We start from the raw sequence: 18,936 nt of genomic DNA, 5'->3' as shown, positions 1-18,936 counted from the left end.
CCCTGTGAGGCATTAGTACTGCCATTTGTACCCTCGTGGCCAGGTTAAGGTTGAAGGAGGCCCAGGGCAACTAACTTCTGGGGGTCCTTACTGATAAAACTGTCAATATTAAATAATCGTCATGTTATTAAAAAAGTATAACGTGTCAGTATTCTCAGCACCACAAATCTGTTGAACACACGGCAGTGCCCACAGTTCACATTATGAATCACAGAACCCACAGTTCACATTATGCCACAGTGCCCCCACACACTAATGTAGCTAAATGTAGGGGCTCCCGGCCGCCCTTTTCCTAATACAGCACTGCTGCCCCTAGGTTTATGTCATCTAGTGACAAATATATATAGCTGAAGATCGCAGAAGACAATAACAAAACAAATTGTCTGATTATAATGAAACGCGTGGGGTCGCTGTTCTTTTCTACGCACTTTATTTGTTCTTCCCCATGGCATGTTAGTCCCACGACCCAAATCGCGGGTGTCATCGTCATTTATGCTCCTCTATGGGGAAGTACTAGTCCTATTTAAGGCTGCAGCTGTTGGGACCATGACAGATGTTGCTTCCGATGGACGGGGCCGGCTGGATTTCTGTTTTTCTTGCTGGACTTGGGTCACCAGAGTAGAGCACCTAGTATTGCGTCTGCATGCACAAATGCGCTTTCATGTTACGTCTTCAATGGGAGAAGATCACACATATAAGGGTATATGTATCAAGCAGTGAAAAGCTTGGTGATATGGACCAGTGGTGAAGTTGCCCATAGCAACCTATCAGCTCCTGCCTATTATTGTATAGACTGTACTTGATAAATGCTACTTCAAAGCTGATTGGTTGCTATGGGCAACTTCTCCATTGGTTCTATTCTCCAGGCTTTTCACTGCTTGATACATAAACCCCCCAGGGAGGTATTTACCCCATGTATTGTGTAGCTGCAGAACAAAAGGACTCTGATTTGTATACGGCCTCGTGGTGTCGGTGATCTGGCTGTATGCACGCTTTGCTGCAGATAACAGACCATGTATACATATAGGGCCTGATTCAGAGCCGGTCGCTATTTGCGCTCGTTCGTTCCAAAAAAAGGGGTGGCTATTTCTGTTCACGCCTCTATGTCTGAACGAGCGAACAAAACTTGCGGTCGTTTTTTGGATAACTACGCCCCCTGGCCGCTCGCATCCTACGTCATGTCCGCTATTTATTAGATTAATCGAGTACATCGACCAGGGTATGAACTGCTCGCTATTCTTGTGGTTGGTTTTTCCTACCACAAATTTGCAAGCAGTTCTGACTATAAAATAACCCAGTGACTTGGTCAGTGACGCTGCTGTATTAATTATGCACACACATAAAACGCCCGTTTTGACCTTTAAGCACGCCTGCGTTCTGATTTCCACTCCCCGTTTTCAAGCACCTTCCCCTGTTACCACCCACATACGCCTCCTTCTGTCACTCATATTAGCAGGCATTCGCTATTTAGCGAACACACGATTTTCGGCCGCACTGACTGGTTCGCGCATGCGTATTACGATTCGTACGCATGCGCAGTTGGGCAAACATCGCTCGGAACGAACGAGCGGCCGCTTACGAGCGGCTCTGAATCAGGCCCGGTAGTGATCGCAAACAGTAGCTGCATACACACGTAACTATTTTATTAACCAACGATTTACGTTCAGATTTTCCCTTGAAAAAGTGAACGAAAATAGTTTACAAAAATCGTTGGTCACTTAATTAATGAACAATTTTGTGAACGATTTTCAGGAACGATGAACGATTTTTTTAATCATGCATACAGTGAATGGACATCGTTCATCGTTCATTCGGTCCAACATGAACGATTTTCTGAACGAAAATAGTTATGTTGGACAGTCAGAATGGACGCTAAACTACAAACTGGAGCGCTCGCTTGAACGATTATAGTTTTTTTTTTTTTTTTATAACTATGTCGTTATAGTTAAATCGTTAAAAAAATCGTTACGTGAATACGCACCTTAAAGGAGCGTACACACTAGACGATATGCTCCCTGAGCGATATCGTCTACTGTGTCCCTGGCAGGGTGTGCTCAATGTCGTTCATGATATTGAGCACAGCCGCTGAACGATATCATTAACGATATCGTTCAGCGCCGGGCTCTCTCCCCCCTTCCCCAGCATGCAGCAACCTGACAATATCGTCATGCATGTTTGCCCGATGAACGATAAAGACAAACGACCTGCGGGAACGCGCATCGTTCGTTGTTCATCGTTCTCGTTCATCATTTAGGTAAAAAAATGGATGATAAAGTGAACGATAACGATATCGTTATCGTTCAGTAGTCCACTTTAATCGCCCAGTGTGTACGCACCTTTAGAGATTTGTTTTCAATGTGCAGTTTGTATGTGCTCTCTGTGTTTCCATGGGTCTCCTTCGGGTACTGAAGTTTCTTCCTACAGGCCAAAAGCATACTGGTAGCTTAATTGATAACAGACATGGTTATCGGGCAATCCAATTAGTCGGTGTTTGCGCTGGTGCAAATTCTTGTCTTGCAGTTATCACGTTTCTGTTTTTGGGACCCTGGAACAGGTGATAAGTTGTGGAAAACTCCTATTTTTGGCTAAAAATGTCAGGACATGGTGCTGAACCACTGCGACACCCTCCTTAATGACTATTTAGGTAAAAATATTTTTTTAATTAGCTTAATTTGGTCAATAATTACATATTTTTGGGGGTGAAGAAAAAGTAAAAAGCGAAGAAAGTTTTCAACAGCGAAAAGTTTTTCACATCTAATTGGATTTCCCTCTTATTATTCTCAGTACAGTGCTGTATTAAACATTGGCACTATATAAACTATAATAAATATGTGCTAGCAAATCATGTAAGTGCCAGATTCCCAGGGATAACATATACACCGTCCAGTCCTCACTACACAAACCCTTGGTTCCTTCCCTGTGTTTGAGTACAGCGGATTGGCCTTTCACCTGGAAAGTGTCCAGCAGACATTCTTCCCAAAAGAAGATTGAAACGGAGGACTATTAAAAATTTCCTCCTGTGTGTGGGTTTTATTTGACCATTGTCTGTCTGTCCATTTGTGCTTTGACTTTTGTTCCAAAAGCTCCTAGAATTTTTTAAAACCACCTCGAATTCGAGGACCTGCTCTGCTCCCTGTATATAATGCTGAATATATACACAATGGTTGGAACCACTTCTTATAAAATGGCTTCAAATTTTATTTCAAAGTTCAGTGCAGTTGATTCAGACATCCTAAAGGTGGCAGGGAAAACCGCGTCTTACATAAGGCAAAATAGAACAATAGCATTAACTGGTTACGCGTTTCACTGGTCGCTGAAGAAGTGATATTGACTCTTACTATTGGAATAACGTGCACCAAAAGAGAGCCTTCCCTATTCCAAAGTCACTATGAGGTGTTCTGGAACCCTCTCCTTCCTTTAAAAAGACAGCAGCTACTACCAAACTCCTTCAATGAGAGGGTGCAGATCCTTTTCCTCATCTCTCTGTCAATTTGTACCAGGCAAAATCCTGTAACGTATATCACATTATCTGTATGTATGTATGCATTTGGAGTATTTTGAACTGGGGCTTTGAGTAGAATGTCCTCTAGGAAGTCATTTATTTGGGTGTGAGATGTGCCAGTCAGACAACCAAACTCTTGGAGAACGTTCTTCAGTGTGGACAATGCTTTTCCTTGTACTGTGGATGTATTGCCCCATTGTATGGAATCTCTGGCTTGGAAAGTAGAGACCATGACTTGCCTGGATGTTCCTCTCCTGGCAAGCCTGTCCCTCTGACCTCTGTACAACATTATCTTACTTCATTTTTTTACTTTATAAAAAGTATCTGAGGTTATCGATGGCTCCATTGTTCACCTGAAGGTTTCTGCATGGAGAACACCCTACATTTCCTGGTAGATTGGGACCCTTCTACAAACTCATTGTCTTCTAGGTCCTGTGTGATTCCCCTGAGGGCCCTTCCTATTGTTTCAGACCACAAAATGTCTGCCTCCATTGTGGTTATAAAGGGATATATAGAGTGCAGCTCTTGACCAGAATTAGTTAGATAAATCCAAATACAACATTAATTTATAACATGGACATAAATATCATGTAAAGGCAATGCACATTTAAAGACCAGTACAATATAATCACAATATACAATCAATATGTTAATAACTACTTCTCAGCATATGTGCATGGAATCAACAAGATATGAGTATATGACGCTAAACTTTCATCAGATGATCCACCTATTCGTGCTAGAATCGCGCTGAGTCACACAGGTATTAATCAGACTTTTCTGTTGTCAGAGACTCATAAGTTCCATATGGAGAGACAGTAACATTTGTAAATTGCAACAATGTATTTCAGAATGGTATTTGGTCAGAGGGCGAATCTAGGGCACTTTTCAGTATAGAAGGGATAGTCCCGTGTCCTTTCATTTGTTAATTAGTATCACTCCAATAATGTTCTAGACCAATATGCAATTTCCAAAGAAATTACATTGACTACTAGTGCTCCATGATAGATCAGAACTTATCTGTATTATCGAACAGCCGGGGTACTAGAAAGATGCAGTGTCTTGTAATTCACACTAAAAGTAGCAATGTCCCGTCAGTGGTAATGTTCCGTCAATAGCACTTACATCGCTTTTGGGCACTCTCGTTGTTCCCTGCTGTGGAGCTGGACTACTAGTGAGCCCCAGTTGCAGCTATCCAGGGTTGTCAGCGGACGTGCTTGTAGAAGTGGAGGTCTCCGTATAGACGACAGCGGTCAGACAAATTAACTGGCGGGTATATTCCTAATGCTCGTACGGTAATAGGACGTAGCAGCAATGTCTTGACGCGTTTCTCCATGTGTGATCTGTCCCGGTTTCATTAGAAGGCAAGGTTCTAGCATGAATAGGTGGATCTTCTGATGAAAGCTTAGAGTCATATACTCATACAGGTTGAATCTCCCATATCCAAATATTCCGAAATACGGAATATTTTTAGCATGACTGAGATAAACCTTTGCTTTCTGATGGTTCAATGTACACAAACTTTGTTTAAAGCACAATTTTTTAAAAATACAGTATAAAATAACCTTAAGACTGTGTGTATAAGGTGTATATGAAACATAAATGAATTTCATGTATGTACACAAACTTTTTGTTGATGCACAAAATTATTAAAAATATTGTATAAAATGACCTGCAGGTTTTGTGTATAAGGTGTACATAGAACATAATGCATTCTGTGTTTAGATTTGGGTCCCATTCCCAAGATATTTCATTATGGTATACAAATATTCCAAAATACGGAATATTCCGATATCCAAAATACCCCTGGTCCCAAGCATTTTGGATATGGGAGACTCAACCTGTATCTTGTTGATTCTATGCACCTATGCTGAGAAGTTGTTATTAACATATTGATTGTATATTGTAATTATAGTGCACTGGTCTTTTAATGTGTATCGCCTTTACATGATATTTATGTACATAAACGTTATATTTTCAATTCATCTAACTAATTCTGGTCAAGCGCTGCCCTCTGCGTGTTCTAAGGAATGATGTATCATCTACTGTAAAATAGAAGGGATATTCGGTAATGGATAGAAATTCCTCAATCTTCTACAAAGTTTGTGTGTGTGTGTGTGTGTGTGTGTGTGTGTGTAAAGTCCTCAGTCCAGTCTTGGTACACGTCTGCAGTCAGCACTGAGCTCCTCATAGCTGTGACTGTATCACCAGGCCAGGTGCAGCTCACAAGATGGCTGCTTCCGCTGTGTCCTCCACCCTAACGAAACTGCCTCTCTCTAGTTTCTCTGACTAATTCCCATAGCACCGTTACATGTACAGCTCATGGAAACGGTTGTGAAAGCTGTGAACAGGAATCTGTATCTGTCTGAGCAAAATGAGCCGTACTGGGCAGCGATTATAGGGAAAATGCAACCTAATTATGTAGTTAGTAGGTTTACCTCATGACTCTCCCTTAGGGTGCAAGGCACAATTTAGTCTCCACAGGCAACTTTGATTTACTGCATGTTTGCGAATTGTACTATAGGATGATCAAGATAAATGAGAAAATGTCACTTGAATAAAAGTGGTCTCTAACCTAAGAATACTCTTATTTATGTTATGTGCATAAGGAGCTTACAGAGGTTTTAGGGCACATTCATACAGTGTATCTGTATAGTTCTGGGATGGTAGTTGCTCGAATACGCTGTGTACTGTACCTATATTGGGCAAATGTATCCACCATCTCTCTGCAGTAGGGCTTATCGCCTGATTTGCCCGGTGTGCGGGCACCTTGCACTGGACTAATGAAAGCTGATTCTGATTGGTGGTTGTTTTGCAATAAGGCAATGCCTGTATGGTTGGTGCCCACTACAGAAGATCTTCTCCCTGCCAGCCTGCCTTTGACAACCTGGAGAGGGCGCCCTCTTTCACTAGCCATGGGGCTGCCTGCATAGAGACGTTGTTCTGTCCAATCAGCAACTATAATACAAAATGACGCAGTACTATTTTGTATTTGAACTTCTACAAATTTTAAAGACTGAGGCAAGAAGCATTTGCAGTCTGTGACCTCTGGCATTAAACCTCCACCAGTAGTTCTAGTTATGAGTGAGGGGTATTGATAGTGGGTGAGGGTGAGGGGTATTGGTTAAAAATTACATTTTATGGTTACGTGGTTGTCCTTAAAGTAAAAATGTAACTTAAAACCTCTAACACATTTCGAGTGACTGTACCAATTTTCCAAATATTTTACCATGTTGGGCTTGGTGTAGTGGATCTTGGCATTTCCTGGCAATACAAGGGGGGTTGTATTATTATTATTATTAAATGTTTTTTTTTTTTTTTTTAAAAAAGCTTGTAATGGGTGGCCATGTGCATCAGTGTTCTATAGTAAAGTCACACACCTGGGGAGCTGCAAGTGCAGATAATATGGTACATTTTAGCCAGTGTGCTATGTGTTTCTGCCGGGATGTAGTCACCAGTATCCCGACCGTCTGCATCCTGAAGGTAAGTATCGGGGTGGCTAGGGTTAGGCACTAGGGGGAGGGTTAGGGTAAGGCACTGGGGAAGGAGTGTTAGGTTTGGGGTTGCGGTAAGGGGAAGTTAGGTTTAGGCACTAGGGAGGGAGGTTAGGTTTAGGCACCGGGAATGGGGAGGTGAGGTGAGGGGAGGTTATGCCTAGGCACTGGGGGGGGGGGAGGTTAGGCCTAGGCATCGGGGATGGTTAGGGTAGGGGTTAGGAAAACACTTACCGTTAGTTCCTATGGGTGTCGGGATTCTGGCTGTCGGGATGCCACTTTCGGTATTCTGACCAGCGGCATCTCGACAGCCGGGATTTCATACCCAACCCGTTTCTGCCATATAAGCCAAGTTATGGCCGTTAGGCTTGCCTGTACTTTCCAATGTGTTCTTGAAAAGTAAAGCTACTAATTTCTGGTGACTCCCTTACAGGTGTGGTGGACACCGGGCTCTTTATTAACATGGCCGAGCGAGTCTACTTTGGCATGGAGGACGGGACCGTGTCTGTTCGTGACAAGCCTGTGCATTAGTTCCAGCTCAGATGTGCCTAGTGCTAGTCAGTCATATCTGTGCCAAGTACATGTTTGTGTGCCATACCCAGTCTTTGCCATTATTTTTGTTATTGAACTTTACTGTTTTATATTGCGCCGTTGCCATTTTTTTTTTGTTCTGGTACGTGTCATTGTGGTACATTTAAAATATTCCTATATATAAGGGTTTTAGGTGTTTCCATTCTAGATCTTTACCTTAGGCAGTTATGTTAAAAAGCACCTGAGGAGAACACAGCAGTGGCAGCCATTTTTTTTTTTTAATGAGGCTGCAGCCTATGAATCCGATGGGAGCCAGGACTTCCTATGGACCGTAAAATGATTTGTGTGTGATTAAATGCTGTACTGCTAAGTGGCGTTATGTTCCCTACATGAACGTCACTGATGCTGTATTATATTCCAATGGGTAACCAGCAGTAATCATCCACTGAATATAGACTGATAAAGCTAATTTCTTTTGTTTATACTGGGTTTTTGTTTTTATTACATTTTGCTTCAGTGCCGTACAATTTTGTTACTACTATTGGGTAGTTTACTACTAATAGGCAGTTTAATTTACATGACTAAAAAGTGCTTATGTTGCCTACACAATAAAACGGGGAAAGCAGCCATTTTGTGTCTTTAATATTCAAGAAAATCCAGTCACTATGAACCGGTGACATCACTGAGGCAAGAGTACTGGTCCCTCCATGAACTGATTTGGGTTCAGTGATGTCACGGGTCCATAGTAAAAAAAATAAACAAAATAAGATGCATTGTTACTAGATTAAGGCCAAAAAATGGCTGACGCCACCGTGTGCGGTTGTCATATATTTAATGACATTGAGCAATTTGGCAGCACATGTGCAACTTTTATGCCAGGAGGAGTCTTGTGTTACAGTTGTATGTGTTTGTAATGCATCTGTTTTAAAAAAGTTCAACTATTCAGTTACTCCAGTATAAAGGAAAGAATTGAAAAAAGAAATAGCCACTGTTTTTGGATGCTCCAGGGAATCACAGGTGACGTGCTGGTTGGATCCACATGTATTTTAGGTTCTGGATTCCTTTAACACATACTGTATACATCACTTATGTAACCTTTTTCAGTTTCTTATGCCTTCATTTTCATCGTTTAGGAGGACATGTTTGACCAGATGTACTGTATATTGTTACCTTACTGTACTATTTTTAGTTACAATATTTACTAAATATTGGTATGGTATATTGGTGATTTCAACCTTCTCGTGTGTACAATGTAATGCGTTGAATATATGTTGCTGCTATATGTTGCCCTGCTGTACTGTGGTACTGGAAATCCTATGTCGCCTCAGGAATACCACTACTTGTCCCTCTTTTTTGGATTTAGATTAGATGGCACAGGTCTGGATACATTTCTATCAATGCAATTTAAGATGTAATGCAATATTGTACAATAAAAGCCTTAATTCTTAAATCTTCTGTTTCATATGTATTGTCTGTGAAGGAATGTGTTGTTATTACCCCATCAGTGCTAAGTATGAGTTTGTCTCATCCTCGGAATATAGGCTTGAAGGCACCTACTCCCTGGGGACAAGATGACTTCAGTAAACCTCTAGGGTTGATGCAACACCACCACACATTGTTATATAGAGTCTGGGAATTGAGGAAGGGGAGGAGAGGGTGAATCTCCCACATCTTTGAATCTAGAGACTTGGGGGTACCTTTTGTTTGAAAGAGGGGTGTCCATTTTGTTTTTGTTTGCTCAGTGTGGTCACCAGGCAATAACTCCCTATACTACATAATTCATAAGGAAGGGCTGGGGAAAGATCTTCCTCACTTGTTAAAACCATACAATATCTTCCTCACTTGTTAAAACCATACAATATCTTCCTCACTTGTTATAACTATACCGTATCACCCTCACTTGTTATAACTATATCACCCTCACTTGTTATAACTATATCACCCTCACTTGTTATAACCATACCATATCACCCTCACTTGTTACAACCATACCATATCACCCTCACTTGTTACAACCATACCGTATCACCCTCACTTGTTATAACCATACCGTATCGCCCTCACTTATTATAACCATACCGTATCGCCCTCACTTGTTATAACCATACCGTATCGCCCTCACTTGTTATAACCATACCGTATCACCCTCACTTGTTATAACCATATCGCCCTCGCTTGTTTTAACCATGCCATATCGCCCTCACTTGTTATAACCATACCATATCACCCTCACTTGTTATAGCCATGCCATATCACCCTCACAACAGAAGTAATAGAAGAGCCAGGGAATGGGGTGGGGCACTTAACATACCCAATCTCCCCCATCCTAGCCCCTACACACTCAGGGATGCCCCTATTTGAAAATATGAGTCTCCTCTTTCAAGTGATGTGCCTCCTTTTATGTGATGTGCCTCCTTTAGTAGTTATTGTCTGATGACCACCAGACTATTATACCCTATACAGTAAAACGTATTAAGTCCAGAGATTGATGTATTCTGAAGCCCAAACCTCACCCATCCTGGCTTCAATAAACTCTGGTGTGCCCTGATCTGTTGCAGTGAGTTGCCTAGTTTTCAATGTTATTCGTACACATTTTACACGTATCTTTAACAGTATCAAAAGATGATGGATTTTCTTTTAGTTCACGTTCTTGACGTTCCCATCATTTAAAAAAATGAAAAAACAAAAAAAAATCCTTTTTGTGGCCCTCTTAGGTACATTGTCTTTGCCATGTGAGGAGACATAAACACACTAATGGCATTTGCTGAAAATTTTCAGAAAACAAGGTGAGATTTGTAAAATGTTACCGATATTAATAATCCAATAGCCTCAGCGCAGGGTAAAAAAAAGTGTCAGTCCTGAAGGGGTTAAAGCAAAAATCCTCAATCCTATACCGGTCTTCTATCCATATTACCTGAAAATGTGTATTGTTTGGTACAATTTTAGGCATTAAGCTCACGTTGCAATCTATATTTGCTAGCCCAGCGTTTCCTCTATACAACCCCTGACCATCCCCCTCTTTGCTAAATAGTTTAGCAGTGCTCCTCGCAGTGACTGTAGGGAAAGCAGGCTTTTCTGTTTCCTTTCTTTCTGACCTTCAGAACTTACTGGATTGCTGTTACTATACGGGTACTTACCTATCTCTAACAGATCAGTTTTGGGGGATTTCAGTAATCGTGCAAAGGTGTATTTGTCATTGGGCCTGATTCGGAGACTGGCAACATCGCAGCCTTGCAATTCCATCCCTCTAAAATGCAAATACAGAAGGAGGTGTCAGACACTTCCTTGCTGCATCTGCGTGATCACAGCGCTGCTTACCGCAGACTCGCTGGGTCCTGGTGGATCACAAGGCCAGGAAGTCTGCATCCATGGACGCAGACCCTGGCCTCGTGTCTCCCGGAAACCGGGGACGACACGTTTCCGAGAACGTTGGCCAGGAATGCCCCCTACTCCGCATCCCAAACGCAGCAGCCTGTCAATCATGCTGAGGTTGGGAGGCTCTGCGAGCAAAGTCGCGGCTGGTGGGCTGCACATGCTCCGTACACCACCAGCATATGTGCAGTCCTGCCACCATCGGAGATGTGCGCTAACCATCAAGTAAGCATACAGCTCTAAATCAGGCCCATTGTATCCTGGGTCAGTAATTGTCACATGACTTGTTTTGGGAAGATGAAGAGCTGTGACAGTATTGTCTCCGGGTACAATACATTGAGTAGTCCACAGGGGCCATGCACCAAAGTGGGACTTGGTTTGCCAGACTCTACAGATATCCAGTCAGGACCATCTAACATTCCCCTGCCGGGCTTAAAATCTGTGGTTGATACAGCAGGAATCCTGAGTGAATGGATGGATGGGGCACACGCAATCGACTCCAAGATTAGTATAATTGGTAATTTCATCATTAAGAGTGAACAATTTTTTTTCTTCTTTTGTGTATTATCTGGCTTTTTAGCCATGTTTCTGTGCATGTGGCCAATGAAAATAAAGATGCAGTTTTCTTTTCATTGCATACTATAAAACTGCATCTGTCCTGAATGAGCGATTATAGCCTATGCTTGGATAGACTTATACCCCTCTCACACTGCCAGCAAATAACCTGGGTTATTGCACATGATTGCGCAGCAACCTGGGTTACTGTGCAGTGTGAAATGGGCCAGTTAAAATAACCCAGGTCAAGCGACCCGGCATTTCAACTCAGGTAGCGAGTTCAACCCGGCGTGTCCCGTGTGAACAGGTAACCCGGGTCCAGGCGACACGGGTCCCGTTCACTACATAGGGGGCGCTGGTGCTTGGAGATGGGGCAGCACAGATGGTGTAATGGTTAGTGTTACTGCCTCACATGACTGAGGTCATGGGTTCGATTCCCACCACGACCCTAACTGTGCGGAGTTTGTATATTCTCCCTGTGCTTGCGTGGGTTTCCTCCGGGTGCTCCGGTTTCCTCCCACACTCCAAAAATATATACTGGTAGGTTAATTGGCTCCAAACATAAAAATTAACCCTAGTGTGTATGTGAGCATGTGATGGGGAATATAGAGTGTAAGCTCCACTGGGGCAGAGACTGATGCGAATGGCCAAGTATTCTCTGTAAAGTGCTGCGGAATATGTGTGCACTATATAAATAACTGGTAATAATAATAATAATCTCTCTCCACGCTTTGATAAATCTCCCCCTTAAGTTATTAAACAGCACTATACATTGTTCTTATTAGAAGCAATCTATAAATAACACACTTGGGATGTACTAAGCTCTGAAAAGTGATAAACCAGCAGCCAATCAGCTCCCAACTGTCATGTCACAGGCTGTGTTTGAAAAATGACAGTTGGGAGCTGATTGGCTGGTGGTTTTATCACTCTAGAGTTTATCACTTTTCAGCGCGTATGTTCACATGCTCTATCAGTTTTTATCATTGGCATCTTAGTGATGCGTGTCTTAATAAGTATCAGGTATCCTTCGTATTAGATAATAGAGTAAACCATTAAGATTAAACTGTGCATGTGTTTGCTGAGGATCAGATGCATCATATAATAATTGCACTGTTCAAATAAACTGCTGATCAGGATAGAACCAGCTTATAATATATGACTTTATTTTGTGCCCTGATGAGATTGAACAGAACTGGTATAAGTTATCTCCCTATAATGGCCTACTGCGCTATAACCGTACGTTTTACAAATGGTGATCGCTGCCTCTCCCATACTCACCTTTTTGACGGCTGCTACTTATGTACTAAGTGAACTAATGGGGGGTAGCAGCCCCTTTTGTTCTGTTATTGCATTAGGACATGTATGATTGCGATATAGGGACACATGTCTATATTATGGAATTATAAACCCATAGAAATCACCATCTGTAAACCTTCCGGCTATCACAATGCGCAGTAACCAGTTTTCAGCTTTTAGTGTGTGATTCAGAGGCGGACGCTAAGGGTACCGCTGATCCGCCTTCGTACGCAGCGGCAAGTGGCGTCTTGTGTTAGTGGATGTCCACTGCCGGCTTCTGTGATCCGCTGGCTGCCTCGAAGACACAGCACCAGATCTTCTGCATGGCCATCGGACATTTGAGTAACCCTCCTCCAAAACCACACTGCCGGGGCCAGTGAAACTGCACCGAAGGATGCAGCCACCGGCTTCAGCTCACTCAGAAAATGGGCCAGACGCGCCCTCCCTTTTCTGGGTCACTCCCCATCTCTGCCCACACACACTGGTAGGATGTCACCCAAGCTGCTGCATACAGGGTACTGCGGCCGATTTGTAGGAGCAGATCTTTAGCGAGAACGTCGAAGTTCTATAAATCTCTGGATCAGTGTCTCTCTTGCATAGGATCAATTAGATGTATTGGCTATTATAATTCATGATCCATTCATATTAATAAACAGTAACTAAAATGTTACTTTCTTGAATATAGAATCACATTAAGAAGTTGTTTATAAATTGATGTTCCATTCTACCTTTTGGTGCTATATAATTGGTTTCCTTGCATGATGTATGGGGAGCGTTCAGCCGACCATCTGATTACACACCTGCTGGTTTCACTTCTCTCATGCAAATCTTACATGGGCAGGGAACCAAGTGTGATCTCCCCGCAAATGTGCTCAGTTACTGTGTTCTACAGAAAATGGCATTGCAGGCTTAAAAAAATCGGATGCATGACCCAAAGTATTGTATTGTATGTCTATATATCCATATGGTCACTATGTCCCCTACTGTACTGTACCCTGTCTGACCTGCATCCATGGGCTGTACCTTTCTCACATCTGAAGATTACTGTTTGGTCATCTTCTTGTTACAATTACATCTTATATCCTCACAGTACCCGGCTTTATCCTACTACAGTACCCTCACAATACCCGGCTTCATACTACATCTTACATTCTCACAGTACCCAGCTTTTTAAACTACATCTTATAGCCTCACAGTACCCGGCTTTATACTACTACATCTTAGATTCTCACAGTACCCGGCTTCATACATCTTACATTCTCACATTACCTGGCTTCATACAGCTTACATCCTCACAGTACCCGGCTCCATATATCTTACATCCTCACAGTACCCGGCTTCATACATCTTACATCCTCACAGTACCCGGCTTCATACATCTTACAGTACATCCTCACAGTACCCGGCTCCATACAGCTTACATCCTCACAGTACCCGGCTCCATATATCTTACATCCTCACAGTACCCGGCTTCATACTACATCTTACATCCTCACAGTACCCGGCTTCATACATCTTACAGTACATCCTCACAGTACCCGGCTTCATACAGCTTTCATCCTCACAGTACCCGGCTTCATACATGTTACATTCTCACAGTACCTGGCTTCATACATCTTACAGTACATCCTCACAGTACCCGGCTTCATACATCTTACATCCTCACAGTACTCGGCTTCATACATCTTACATCCTCACAGTACTCGGCTTCATACATCTTACATCCTCACAGTACTCTGCTTCATACATCGTACATCCTCACAGTACCCGGCTTCATACAGCTTACAGTACATCCTCACAGTACCCTGCTTCATACATCTTACAGTACATCCTCACAGTACCCTGCTTCATACATCTTACAGTACATCCTCACAGTACCCGGCTTCATACATCTTACAGTACATCCTCACAGTACCCGGCTTCATACATCTTACATTCTCACAGTACCTGGCTTCATACATCTTACATTCTCACAGTACCTGGCTTCATACATCTTACAGTACATCCTCACAGTACTCGGCTTCATACAGCTTACATACTCCCAGTACCCGGCTCCATATATCTTACATCCTCACAGTACCCGGCTCCATATATCTTACATCCTCACAGTACCTGGCTCCATACATCTTACATCCTCACAGTACCCGGCTCCATACATCTTACATCCTCACAGTACCCGGCTTCATACATCTTACAGTACATCCTCACAGTACTCGGCTTCATACAGCTTACAGTACATCCTCACAGTACCCAGCTTCATACAGCTTACAGTACATCCTCACAGCACCCTGCTTCATACATCTAACAGTACATCCTCACAGTACCCTGCTTCATACATCTTACAGTACATCCTCACAGTACCCGGCTTCATACATCTTACAGTACATCCTCACAGTACCCGGCTTCATACATGTTACATTCTCACAGTACCTGGCTTCATACATCTTACAGTACATCCTCACAGTACTCTGCTTCATACAGCTTACATCCTCATAGTACTCGGCTTCATACAGCTTATATCCTCATAGTACTCGGCTTCATACAGCTTACATCCTCATAGTACTCGGCTTCATACATCTTACATACTCACAGTACCCGGCTCCATACATCTTACATCCTCACAGTACCTGGCTCCATATATCTTACATCCTCACAGTACCCGGCTCCATATATCTTACATCCTCACAGTACCCGGCTTCATACATCTTACAGTACATCCTCACAGTACTCGGCTTCATACAGCTTACATCCTCATAGTACTCGGCTTCATACAGCTTATATCCTCATAGTACTCGGCTTCATACAGCTTACATCCTCATAGTACTCGGCTTCATACATCTTACATACTCACAGTACCCGGCTCCATACATCTTACATCCTCACAGTACCCGGCTCCATATATCTTACATCCTCACAGTACCCGGCTCCATATATCTTACATCCTCACAGTACCCGGCTTCATACATCTTACAGTACATCCTCACAGTACTCGGCTTCATACAGCTTACATCCTCATAGTACTCGGCTTCATACATCTTACAGTACATCCTCACAGTACCCGGCTTCATACATGTTACAGTACATCCTCACAGTACCCTGCTTCATACATGTTACAGTACATCCTCACAGTACCCTGCTTCATACATCTTACAGTACATCCTCACAGTACCCTGCTTCATACATCTTACAGTACATACTCACAGTACCCGGCTCCATACATCTTACATCCTCACAGTACCCGGCTCCATATATCTTACATCCTCACAGTACCCGGCTTCATACATCTTACAGTACATCCTCACAGTACTCGGCTTCATACAGCTTACATCCTTATAGTACTCGGCTTCATACATCTTACAGTACATCCTCACAGTACTCGGCTTCATACAGCTTACATCCTCACAGTACCCGGCTTCATACATGTTACATTCTCACAGTACCTGGCTTCATACATCTTACAGTACATCCTCACAGTACTCGGCTTCATACAGCTTACATACTCCCAGTACCCGGCTCCATATATCTTACATCCTCACAGTACCCGGCTCCATATATCTTACATACTCACAGTACCCGGCTCCATACATCTTACATTCTCACAGTACCCGGCTTCATACAGCTTACCTCCTCACAGTACTCGGCTTCATACATCTTACATCCTCACAGTACTCGGCTTCATACAGCTTACATCCTCACAGTACTCGGCTTCATACATCTTACATCCTCACAGTACTCGGCTTCATACAGCTTACATCCTCTCATTACCCGGCTTCATACATCTTACCTCCTCACAGTACCCGGCTCCATACATCTTACATTCTCACAGTACCCGGCTTCATACATCTAACCTCCTCACAGTACCCGGCTCCATACATCTTACATTCTCACAGTACCCGGCTTCATACAGCTTACCTCCTCACAGTACTCGGCTTCATACATCTTACATCCTCACAGTACTCGGCTTCATACAGCTTACATCCTCACAGTACTCTGCTTCATACAGCTTACATCCTCACAGTACTCTGCTTCATACATCTTACATCCTCATAGTACTTGGCTTCATACAGCTTACATCCTCACAGTACTCTGCTTCATACAGCTTATATCCTCATAGTACCCGGCTTCATACATCTTACATCCTCACAGTACTCGGCTTCATACAGCTTACATCCTCACAGTACTCGGCTTCATACAGCTTACATCCTCACAGTACTCGGCTTCATACATCTTACATCCTCACAGTACCCGGCTTCATACAGCTTACAGTACATCCTCATAGTACTCTGCTTCATACATCTTATATTCTCACAGTACCCGGCTCCATACATCTTATATTCTCACAGTACCCAGCTTTATACTACATCTTACATCCTCACAGTATTCTGATCAGAAATGATCTGTATGGCGTTTGTATATTTAGGTTATTCCAGATACATTGAAGGTGAAAAAATTTGTGAAGTCAGAATGGAAACTGAACAGCTTAAATCCCTCTCTCAGCCATTGCATAGATCACATATGGGCCTGTTATTTGTTCATGAAATATGTCATAATACCAGTGACCCCTATTTCCCTAAAACTTTTCCTAATTTGAGAGCAGAGTGTTCGTGCACTATGCGCGCTATGCCCCAGCGTAATTACATCACATTACAGCGCATTAGACAGGCCAGAGAGCAGCAATGTAAATGTTCTCATTCAGGCTGAGGCAGGGAGTCGGGTTTGATATTGCTCCATGCGAATAGGTTTGGATAAGTTTCCAATAGGAGACTACTTAAATTGATGAGCAGGTGTCATGGGGTGCACAGAATTTGGAAGTAAGAGATGACCTACTAATGTCATACACCGGTCTCTGTAACATCCGCTCTAAGGGTTATTAGATTTGTTGCATTACTCTGAATTTTGCAGTAGAGCTGATCTTTCGCTGTATCGATTTTATTTTGTTGCTAATTGTTAACAATGGTCAATAGATTTACTTGATGTTGGCAAGTGTAAGATAACCTGGCATGAGTATGCGATGGCGCAGAACTTCATCTTTTTCCATTGTACTGGAGCAGAGGACTTGGTACAGATAGTTATCATCTCCAAAATGGACTTCATGTCCTCCATGGTTAAAAATGGTGCTTTGGAATTGTGGACGCATGTTGTGTGAGTCTAAAGGCAATAGCTGATCTGTGTACTGAACTCAATACCCCGGTGGTTCCCAAACTGGGTGCCGTGGGGCACTTGCAGGGGGTGCCATGGGTTTGTGGTTCAGTACCAAATAAAATCATTTTTGGTCAGTGGGATTGGCAAAACCACTTGTGGTGGCTGCCAATCATAAAATATGTGGACAAAGGGAAGCACAACCCTTCCCACCACACCATAACAACCAAAGGAGGACAGACCAGCACCATTTACTTCGTGTAATCATTTTAGCTGAGTTTCTCAATTAGAAACTTTTGGCCTAGGGGCGCCGTGGAAAAAAAAATGTTGATACTCTACTCTAGGACGTTGCGATTTGGAACCACTGCAATACTCTATAAGCTGTACTAAGAGGTATCCATGTGTGGCAAGGCATGATGGGACTTGTAATCCCTCAACATCTTGTAAGTTGTTTTCCTCTGGAAAGCTTGAATCCTTTGTCCATTGTTTTGTAAAAGAATGCCTGAAAGAAATACGTCACATTGTTAATAATTATTATCATTATTAATGACTGTTTATATTATTAAGGGATATATCTATTTTTTTTTTAAGTTGAATAAAATCATATTTAGATATAGAATTATAGACTACAGTGACCACCAGAGCCTGTGGTCTGCATGGTACAGTAGCCACTAGAGAGGCTAGGGTATAAATTGTATAGTAATAAAGTATGGAAATAGAAGCGCTTGTAAATGATCTGTTATATAGTATTAAATGATAAATGATTAATGAATGAATGATTAAATAATAACTGAGGACCAATGTTAAATAACATACACCAACAATCAACATGTATAGACAGACACTGATGTTTAAAAAGCTCTCTTGTGAAAATTTATGGTGTTAACAGGATGGCATCCCCGATAAAGCAGCACGCTGGAATAGCTAGCAAACGCTAACCCTACCTTTCCCTATGTTGCCGCACTTCGTGATTCTCAGCCCTGTATCCTCTTCTGGCTCTCACTTCAGACCTTTAGTCAGTGAGCCGTTCGGTGGGTCCCGCTTCAG

General features: G+C 42.6%; 1 protein-coding gene across 1 annotated transcript in view; it reads left to right on the top strand.

The window, feature by feature from the left end:
* Nucleotides 1-8,977, top strand: part of RPIA (ribose 5-phosphate isomerase A) — a 39,549-nt gene extending 30,572 nt beyond the window's left edge. Inside the window, exon 10 of the mRNA XM_088454258.1 lies at nt 7,430-8,977. Within this exon, the coding sequence (XP_088310384.1) occupies nt 7,430-7,527 (98 nt within the window). The 3' untranslated portion in view covers nt 7,528-8,977. The remainder of the gene's footprint in view (nt 1-7,429) is intronic.
* Nucleotides 8,978-18,936: the final 9,959 nt, after the last annotated feature.

This window comes from Taudactylus pleione, unplaced genomic scaffold (assembly GCF_031769625.1).
Source record: "Taudactylus pleione unplaced genomic scaffold, aTauple2 ptg000611l, whole genome shotgun sequence".
NCBI classification, from domain to species: domain Eukaryota; kingdom Metazoa; phylum Chordata; class Amphibia; order Anura; family Myobatrachidae; genus Taudactylus; species Taudactylus pleione.
Note: the sequence above shows the minus strand (reverse complement) of the source record. Positions and strands in the feature narration are given on the sequence as shown.